The 10,000-nt window shown below is 35.2% G+C and overlaps 1 protein-coding gene across 9 annotated transcripts in view; it reads right to left on the bottom strand.

The window, feature by feature from the left end:
- Positions 1–2,751: 2,751 nt before the first annotated feature.
- Positions 2,752–10,000, bottom strand: part of LOC125039574 (synapse-associated protein 1-like) — a 161,447-nt gene continuing 154,198 nt past the window's right edge. For 8 of the 9 annotated variants that reach the window (XM_047633668.1, XM_047633676.1, XM_047633671.1 and 5 more), the window contains one exon: positions 2,752–6,678. In XM_047633668.1, coding sequence (XP_047489624.1) covers positions 6,530–6,678 — 149 coding nt within the window. In that variant the 3' untranslated portion in view covers positions 2,752–6,529. Of the gene's footprint in view, positions 6,679–9,231; positions 9,280–10,000 lie in introns of all 9 variants that reach the window. The other variant, XM_047633675.1, reaches the window with a different exon arrangement.

Here is a 10,000-nt window from a genome sequence, read left to right as displayed (position 1 = left end):
TGTGTAGGATCCTCTGCTGAATCTTATATATAAAAAAAAGGCAATGGAGAATTTATTTCGTGAAATTAAGAACATGTAAAACAAATCATACATTTTTGTTATATTTACGAACGTGATGCATAAACAAACAAACAAAAACTATGGCAGAGAATATTTGCTCCTTTGGATAAGAACGAACTAAGTGAATTCAGATTTTCATTTCTATAATCACCGGCTGCTAGAGATTCAATTAACAGTTGGATTCGGGACAAACAAGATCACGTAATCGTTTCGCTCAATCAAAAGTTAATTTTGAATTTATAACTGTAGGAGAGCTTTATGCGTTTAGAATTTTTGTATATTTGTTTCAATTATCAGGAGGAAGGGTTGGGTTGGAGGTAAAAAAATTATTTGACAAAGTTCGCCGTTTTTATTAACTTGCTAGGAATGTCCGACATTTATTTTTTATCAAAACTCATTTTAGTTTTGGTTACGAGGAGACAAATGTGAGTGATGATAGAAGTTACTAGTTTTCAATGATTTCTAGCGGTCTGTTTTCAATATTTTAAATCTGGAAAGTGTTTCTGACTTTGTTTGGTACGCGAATATTAACCCGACCTCAGATGTCGAGTATAAATAATAGTAATAAAAAATGAAATCGTTTTTATAAAGCCATTCACAGCCATAGAGAAAACCGCGCTAATAAGGCCGCTGGACTATAGCGGCATGCTTGTTCCTCCCTATTATATCGGAAATAATCAACTGATAACGAGTACAGCTGTAATCGGTTTATGAATTGTGTGCCTATTACTTTGTTATAATCTTTATCATTATTTTTTGTCTTTATTATTATTTTTTATCTTCATTATCATTCATTACTTTTTATCTTTATTATGATTTTTTATCGTTATTTGTTATCTTCCTTCTTATTTTTAACTTTAACTTTTAACTCTTTTTTTTTTTTTGTGGGGAGAGTGTGCATTCGAAAAGCATTGCTGAGCCCCCCCACCCCCACCCCACCCTTTCATGTACTTTATATAGTGACCATAATGGTAGTGATACCCGCGGTGGCCAAGATACAAGAAAAAATTATAAATTAGCAACGATGAATGACGGCGTGTTGCAAAGCAGTACGCATCCCTGCAATTCTGACAAAGTTAATCTCGTTACCTCGATGCATAATCAATTTTAGGGTCGACTCCTGACATCATGTACGTAACGATGTAGTTGTTTTTAAGCTCCTTGATTTATGCCCCAAATTATCCGCGTGTGTACGTGTATGATTTTTATTTTTTATTTTATTATTATTATTTTTAAATGGCTTGCAGTGTTGTATTTAGTACCATATGGAGTCTTACGGATAAATATAACAAATTAACAGCCCTTGTAATTTTTTATTTTTTATTTACGTATCAACACGTTTTGAATAAGGTTATATAATAGTAATAAAACAACCATTTAATTTATATAAAGACACTAATTACGAAAACGTTCAAAATGAGAGAGAAAAATGCAATACGCAAATGCATTGTAAAACTTTTACAAATATATTCTATTTTCCTGATTACCTTAACAGCTTTCTCCGATAATGAATTCCCGTTGCAGTTAATAATTACGAATTAGTGTGTGGGTGGGTGGGAAGGAGCTGGAAAAAGTGCAGACATGCTCATTTCTCTTTTATATATAACTTTGATATTGTAGGAAAAACAAAAATTGTATTGATATAAAATAAATGAAGGAAAAAGTATGTATTAGGATATATTTCTCACTTAAAAGTGGCTTAAAAAAAACAGCTGCCTATGGGAGGATGTTATATAACAGATGCTGTAATTCCATGAACAAAAAAAAAAAAAAAAAAAAAAAAAAAAATCCTAATAAAACCTCCAAATTACCATTGTCCATTCACTATAAACATCTAAAGCTAAAGGTGTTGTTGACATCCTTAGCTTAAAAGACCGCAAAACTGAAAACATTTTATTACTCATGTAGCATAATAGTATTTGTCAGTAAAAATCAATGTCTTACTTTACAAACTGCTTTTACACTTCTCAGATATTGATAGAATACGGATTTTACGTTGCAAAGTACACTGAGTATCATTATGCTCTTGTTGTACTGAAATGTAGTCATAATTGTTGACTTTTGGGAGTGTTTATTTCCTTTTTACCATAGCATGACAGGGGGTAACTAAGGAAAGTTGACACAGATAGAGATAAAGAAAAATAGAATGGTAGACAGGTAGGGAGAGAAGACAGAGACAAAAAGAGGGAAAGAGAGAGAGGACAGAGAGAGAGAGGAGGGGGAGTAGAAAGACCAATTTCTTTATGTAGACACCAAATCAGACCCAATAGGGTGATTTTCCTGTATTTTCTCATCTGGCAATCATGTAATTCCTTTTATGGAATAGCTTTCTTTGAGTAAACTCATGATATCTATGATCTATGATTTTTAATTTTAAAAAATGATTTTTGTTCTATCCAAACTTTTGTCATACTGTGTTTTAGTAAAATGATAATTGTTTATATAGAATAGGTACTTTCTTTGCATATCATGTGACAGACTTATCATTCAATTTTCTTGCAACTTAAAGAAAGCATTTTCTTGTTTATGTGCTTTGCTTAGATTTATATATTTTTATTTCATTCTCAGTAAAGTATCTTGTATCTATCCTGTAAAGTATCTTGTATCTATCGTGTCACTTTTGTAAGACACTGTACTTTCTCCTCATACATAAGAGAAATAGCCTTCCAAAAAGGGTAATAAGAAAACATGTACTTAATCCATTTTACTGGGCACAGGTACCATAGTATAACATAGTAAGGGACAACATTTCTACATCACATGGCAGAAGACAACTGCCAAACAATGAACAAACATACATACAAACAAACCATCGCACGACATCCTTCTAGCTACTTGATTGGGCACCTTCTGGCCTGGCACAAGGCACAAGCAAATGCAGTCTGTCAGTCCAGCACAGAGCACAAGCAGGTGCATCCTGTCAACCTGTCTGTCACAAGAGTACAGGCAAGTGTGGTCTACCAGTTGAGGTGCAGGTCACTCTCAGCTTCTTCACATCTTGGTGACTTGCTAAACGACATTGGATGCTTCAGTACAGACCATTTTATGCTGGAAAAACTGTTATACTGTATATAGAAGAGGTTTATATAAATATTGTTGTTGATCTTCAAATACAAGAATATGCACTTTGAAAGTTTTTTTTTATCCATTGCCTGAAAGCATAATATTGATGTAAAGCTTCTTTCCAAGAGTATCATACAGTATATTAATATCTGGTATATTGAACTTGAAAAGCACTCACATGGAATGTTATATAGATATACTGATATGAGAACTACAGTAAATTGGTTCACTGTCTACAGTTCAACATGCCACATACACAGCAGTGTTACATCGAACAGTGACAATACATTGTGTAGCCTTTAGTGTTTCCTCTGTATCCTGGAAGGAGAGGAGCAGCTAAGGAGCCACCGTACTTAAATTTAACCATTATATTACGCAACCAGCAATGATGTGAGGAAGCTGATGAAGGTCCCAGTGTCCAGGTATTGTTTACAAAGATTATTCAAAGTTGTCCGTGCCCACATTATCCCAAGGAAGCATATATTTCATTTCATGTCAAGCAAAAGCCTATATTTATTTATGTACTATATAACAGACGAGGTACTTTGACGTGTGCTGACTACCCGACCTGAGACCCTCGAGAACGACCATTGGTCCAGTGTTACTACATAGAGAGCTTTTATGCCCATCTAATGTTGATGTTCTTCTTGTTCTTGTTTTTGTTGTTACTTTAAGTTCCAACAGTCACGGGATGGAACTTTCTGACTCATTCGCTCACATACATCTGTCTATCATTCACCCTGAAGGAGAGCTGCTGGGATTTACCAAGATAATAGATGAACAGAGACAGAAATCCACAATCATAATCATAAGATTCCAAACATATTACAAAGAAGTAAAGTGTATATATATAAAGTACAGAAAATGCACAAATCCCTTAAATAATAAAATCTAATACAAAAAGTAAATAATGATAATAAAAAGTAAAAAGACTGGAAGTAATGATAAGAAAAAAGTCAAAAGACTGGAAGCATGTAATGCAGATGCCTGTAACATATTTCAGAAGATTCAATCATAAAAACAAAGCTTAGATATACATTTTTATACTTTGATATAAATCCAACTACTGTATTAAGAATGCATTAAACTTTCAAGAATCAAATACCTTAAATACTACAACACAAAATTTCTAATGAAATCCACCATAAGTTATAATCATAATCATTATTAGTGCTCTTTTTTTTTACATTATTATTTTTTTTTCCTACTCTTCCTGTTAAGCATTCTTCCTCCATAAAACAAACTATGGAACAAACTGGCTACATAATCTCCACAAAACAATGTGCAAGATGACTGGCTTTGTGGACTGACCCTAATCACACGGGAACTGGTGTGTGTGTGTTTATGGCCGTTACGTGGTTAAATTTCTTGGCTGTCTGTTTCCAGGGCCACCTCTACATTAGAGAGCGAATCTCCAGGAGAGTGAAACTGCAATGAATGGTATCTGTACTTGAAGGAGGGATTATGCGGGACACAAGCAACCCCAGTCAACACATAGAAAAGAAATTAAAACTCAAATGTAATAATAATAATTATAATATTAATAATAATAATGATAATAAAAATCTGGCAAGTTTATGCACACTGAAAGTGGTGTTATCTGTGACTCACTACATTATATCTATGTTGGCATTTTTATCTATGTTCTTGTTTTTGTTGTTATGGTTTAGTTCTTAATCATCGTCATTGTTATTTTGCACAATACTAACTCACTCTTGTACATCTGGATCCTACGGTATCTTGTGATATCCTCTCTCTCGTCTACGGATAAAGTCACTTCGAATGTGACTGTCTCATGTTACGTGCTTCAAATATCGAGGTTGCAACCACTGTTACTAACGTCTCTAGACACTGTCAAGGTATCTCATTAATAATAAACGCTTTAAATGGATTCATATTCATATTTGTGTAAAATGTCACACATCTATTTGCATCAAGTTGAAAACTGATTATTTACCCTATATGACACATAATTACAAATGTGAATATTATTAAAGTGATCGGAAACATTTTATGAATGATGGAAGCAGACACCTGTTCATATTATTGCAATGAAAGACAAATTTACTAAGCAGAAAACGAAAATTTCTCTATTGTATGCCATCTACATAGAAATCTCTGGCCACAACACCCTGTGGTTAGTGATGAGTGGACGTCATGATGTGGAAATGTAAGTATACGTTTCTTGCATTTCCCTTCACAGGTTTTACTGGATTCTCTATCCATGTCTGGTTGATCTTTTTACAAGTATTAAACATCTCAAAGAAAATCTAAGTCATGACAAGATAACCACTTTAAATGTTGGTCAATACTGCAGTCCTTCAACTCACTTTTCTCATACAGTATCTTTATCTATATGTATCTCAAACTCAAAACTAGTAAATCATCTCCACACTACAGACAGCTTCCTCTAAAAGCCCACATAAATCTGATCCATTTGAAAGTCTACTGACTGGCTATTCCCTTGCTTTTTTTTTATCCCCCGTCTAATCATCAACGAATGGCATGCAACTTCTTCCGTTACCTTGCCCTCCATCTCTCTGGTTTTTAGGTCCAGTGTTGACAGAGCCACACCACCTGGACATTCGTGCTCATGGGTGCTGTGTGTGCTGGCCGTCTGGCTCTGCATTAAACCAGCGAGACAGAGGAGGTATCGGGATCCCTAGCTGCTGTCAAAGCCCCATTTACTGATTCTACTTTTTGGGGAACACAAGTCTTATGGAGAGGGTCCCACTCTTTGATAGTGTTGCTGACACTCTCTGTTGTGAAAATATACCTTTTTCCAGGGTAAAGGGTGATCTCAAACGGATGTTTTGTGGTAATACCAGATTGTGTCACGAGAGGGAGAGGTGTAGGCATAGATGGCGGTAGAAAATGCTGTATCTGTCTTATGGTTCAGTGAAGGATCAGGAGATAAAAAGTTAAAAACTGGCAACTAAAATTTTCTTATACACTGGCAAGAATAAAATACATTCTGGAAAGGTTGCTGTCCCTTTTATAATCACAAGGCAAATCCTCTTCTTATGAGACATGATACAGCTCAAGATAACAGCACTGAAGTAAGTATTTTCATAAACATTTTTTTTTCTTAAATATTAAATATTCTATACATTTGTAAATGGTGGAGCTATATATATATGTGTGTATATATTAATATCATATTATGTGTATGTGTGTGTATACTGACCTGCAATAGTGTTTTCTCATGAAAGATACAACTGACTGATGGTAACTAAAGCTAAGTCTCCGGTTTTCATGGTAAAAAATCATGTCATCCTGCAGTGTACTAAATGGATCACAAACGTTCCTGCTGACTTAGTCTTCTCTTCCAAGTATCAACACACCCTTACAAAGTCTAGGTCACAGAATATAAAAAAACAAATCATTAGGAGATTTCGGTTGGAGATTATCGCAGGTCACTGGAGTCCTCGTCGTCAATCATGTTCTGAATCTCCTCTTCCCACTTTTCGTTGTCCTTTCCTCCGCCGCCAACCACTTCGTACTCGCCCAGCTCCGCCCCTAGTTCATCCCGGAGTTCCTTCTCCCAGTCCTCCTCTGGCACAACAACAAACAACGTCAACAAACATGGACTGGTCTATCCGCACGTTTGGCTCACAGGTGAGAATGATGCAAACAAACTCTCGCTACAATGCAACTACTATACATACCTGCACTTACTTTACGTATTGGATATTTGGAAATTTTAAGTTACTTTGCTTAAAGAGGATGGATATTCAGAGATCTGCAAATTCATCATTATCTTTTCAGGATACAGCCTTTCATAATCATTAATTCTACATTTATCAACATACACGAAAATTTACAATAAAACAGATGACTGATAAACTTTGATTAAAAATTGCTTTTACTTGGTACCTAAATGTAAAAGTAACCAACTTCTTACTCAAATTATGTCATACTCTTATGGATATATGATATACCAAAAATTATTATAATTTACACTCTTTTCAACACAAGACAATTTTGTCTTCATCCCATGCATAGTGAGCCAAAAGTGGGGAGGATTTTGTGCGTCCAGACAAAAGCTTGTGTGACTTTTGGCAAATGGTTAAAATGGAACATTTATCCAAGGCAGGTGAACTTTTCCTGTTCTTAACAACACTTGACTGGCTCTATCGTTTTCACAATATTGTGAAGACGAGCCTTTTTTTTTTTTTATATAAATTTGAAAATGACAAGAATGGTCTCACCAGAACCTTTGAATAAGTTCCATCCTGTGCCATTAGCCCTAAAGTAAGAGAGCTGTGCAGGGTGAGAGATGAGAGACAATTGGCAAGACCATATGTAAAAACCATCCTTAACACAAATCAGTTACTTATTAAAGCATTTGGTAAAAAAAAGAAAAAGAAAACTGAAAGTGATCATTAGAAAAAAGGAGGGTGGAATCCAAAAAGGTCTTTTCAATGTTAAGAGATTAAGAAAAAAAAGAAAAGAAAAGAAAGAAAGAAAAAAAAAGTGGAAAAGAAAGAAAACGGGGAAAAAAGGAACAGTCGAAGATTCCTTTGTGTTGCCCTCATGCACTCTGACAGCATTTCTAGTCTTCCTCTTGGACTAGTCTGTAAGAATCAATTCAAAGAGAAAAAAAGGGGGAGGAGGGAGAAAGAAATGGATTGGAGAAACAGACAATATTGGTACATAAGATTACTTGACACACAAGACAATATGGTTTTGACACACTACTCTTACACATACTTTTTGTTCTGACTGTGTCACATTCTGTACCTTGTTAGGTGACAAAAAAATAAAGGACATAAGGCACAGTTTTACAGAGACAGTATTCACCTACTTTCTATGACTATCAACTAACTTGACAAGGTACATTTATTCTGAATAATAACCAGTACACAGTACACAGTAAACAGTTAAAACTTGTTAATTTTATCATCAGTATTTGTCAATAGGACCTGGAGAAAACTAATGAAAATTTTTGTAAAGGGAATAACCAAATCACAATTGAAACAATAACAATAAAAAAAAAAAATAGTAATAATATCAGCAAATATTTCAGCAAATGACTTAGTGCAATGATAACCAGTGACTCCAGGCTCCTACTATTTCCTTCCGATGGAAAGGTCTAATACTAAAGCTGCTCTTCACAAACAAACACAGAAGCTAAATTAGGGCATGCAGGACATCATATGAACCTCTTCAACCGACTCCAAACGTATAAAAATAGATTCTCTTTTCTTAAAAGTAAAGCTGTTGTTCCTTCTAAGATGGGTAACAGGAACTCTTCCAGAACTTTTGCGTAAAATCTTTGTAGAGATTAATCCGATGCCATGAAGCAAAGAGGGATTCCTCCAATGTAGGGCTCTTTCATCCATGCTAACTAGGGGGATAACTAAGGCATTTCAGCAACAGGAATCATTGGGAAAACTTCTTTAAAAAAAAGTAAACAAAGAGACAAGGGTAAATATCTAAAAATTCAAAAATGAAAATGAATATCCTACACAACTACTACAACCGGGGTAAAGAAATAATAATGATGCAAAAGACCGGTAGCCATAAACATAAGGAAAATAATGAGGAAAAGTGCAATCTTAATTGTTTCGAGACATGCTGATTACTGTTTGTCTACCACTGAATCTGTCAAGAAAACATCTACATGCTTTTAGCGCAAAAAACCAATAGGTGCCAGTGGGGCAAAAGGAGGATCGAGCGAGCGAGCAGTCTCGACTCTTAGGACCGCAGAAGGCTGGCTGAAATGAGACAACAACGACGACACCGTTATCAACCCTACACTTGACCTAGGATCTATGGATGGGAGGGAGTCAGTGCTGGGTAAGAAATGTGTGTGTTGACCCAAGGTTAAGATATGTAGTAGTTTATATATGTGTATGACATTCAATACTGAGGTTAAGAAAAAAACCAAAAAAAAAAAAACCATAAAACAATGATAGGAGGATCTGACTGATGAGCAAATCGCTTAAAAGAAATGAAAGGTAAACATTACATGAATAAGAAGCTTGTTTATTGTGAAAAAGCCCTGACTTGTGTACACACTTTTACATGTCTGCCTCAGCCTGACATCCCCCCAAGGGTGCCTACACACCACCTACACACACTTGATTAATCACTCATACTGACCCCTTGAGACGGAGCAGCCCTCACCAAAGGAAGTAGTTAGATCTTAACCTACAAACACACAGAAAATACAATGTTAGATAGGCTACTCTAATTTAATAAGCATGTTATTTAGTACAAGATGTGTTCTAGCATGGCATGGTTCACACAAGTTAGTCTGTTATCCAAGAGACTGTGCCTTTGTTAGCTTTTTTTGTGTCAGAAGTATCTCCTTTATGCCTGCATGTATTTAGCATGTAGTGTCTGTTATGCACACAGCAAACCCTTTTAATAGTGATATTTGTTTTTAGTTCAAAGTCATATCCTATGGAACAAGCCACTCTGACAATAATACCATCTATTAGTAATGTCTCATTCCTGGCATTTGCCCCCTTCAAAAGTTAATATACTGTATATTTGTGGGAGGTTAGAGCTGATTGACTCTCTAATTTACCTATCTTGATTTGTTTCTCTAACCTTAATCTAAAATATGCAAATGACAAAATCAACTTCAATTAAAAATACCATAATGAAGTATACACATGTATATATAAATAGGGTGGTATACATTACTTTCTGTCAGAAATCATATCATAATTAACCCCTTGCCAACGAGTATGATGTGTAGGTACATGCTATGCCCACTGTGAGTACTTGTTTGATTGTTTTTACACATAGATGGCTACACTTGTACTAAGTCACCAATGAGCCAGTTACGAGTACTGCCTGTCTCGCCCGTTGACCCTTTTCTTTGATTTACGAAGTATTTTTGTTATCTTATTATGCTGTTAGT

The sequence above is a fragment of the Penaeus chinensis genome, chromosome 27, assembly GCF_019202785.1.
Source record: "Penaeus chinensis breed Huanghai No. 1 chromosome 27, ASM1920278v2, whole genome shotgun sequence".
Taxonomy (NCBI): domain Eukaryota; kingdom Metazoa; phylum Arthropoda; class Malacostraca; order Decapoda; family Penaeidae; genus Penaeus; species Penaeus chinensis.
This window is presented reverse-complemented; position numbering and strand designations above follow the sequence as displayed.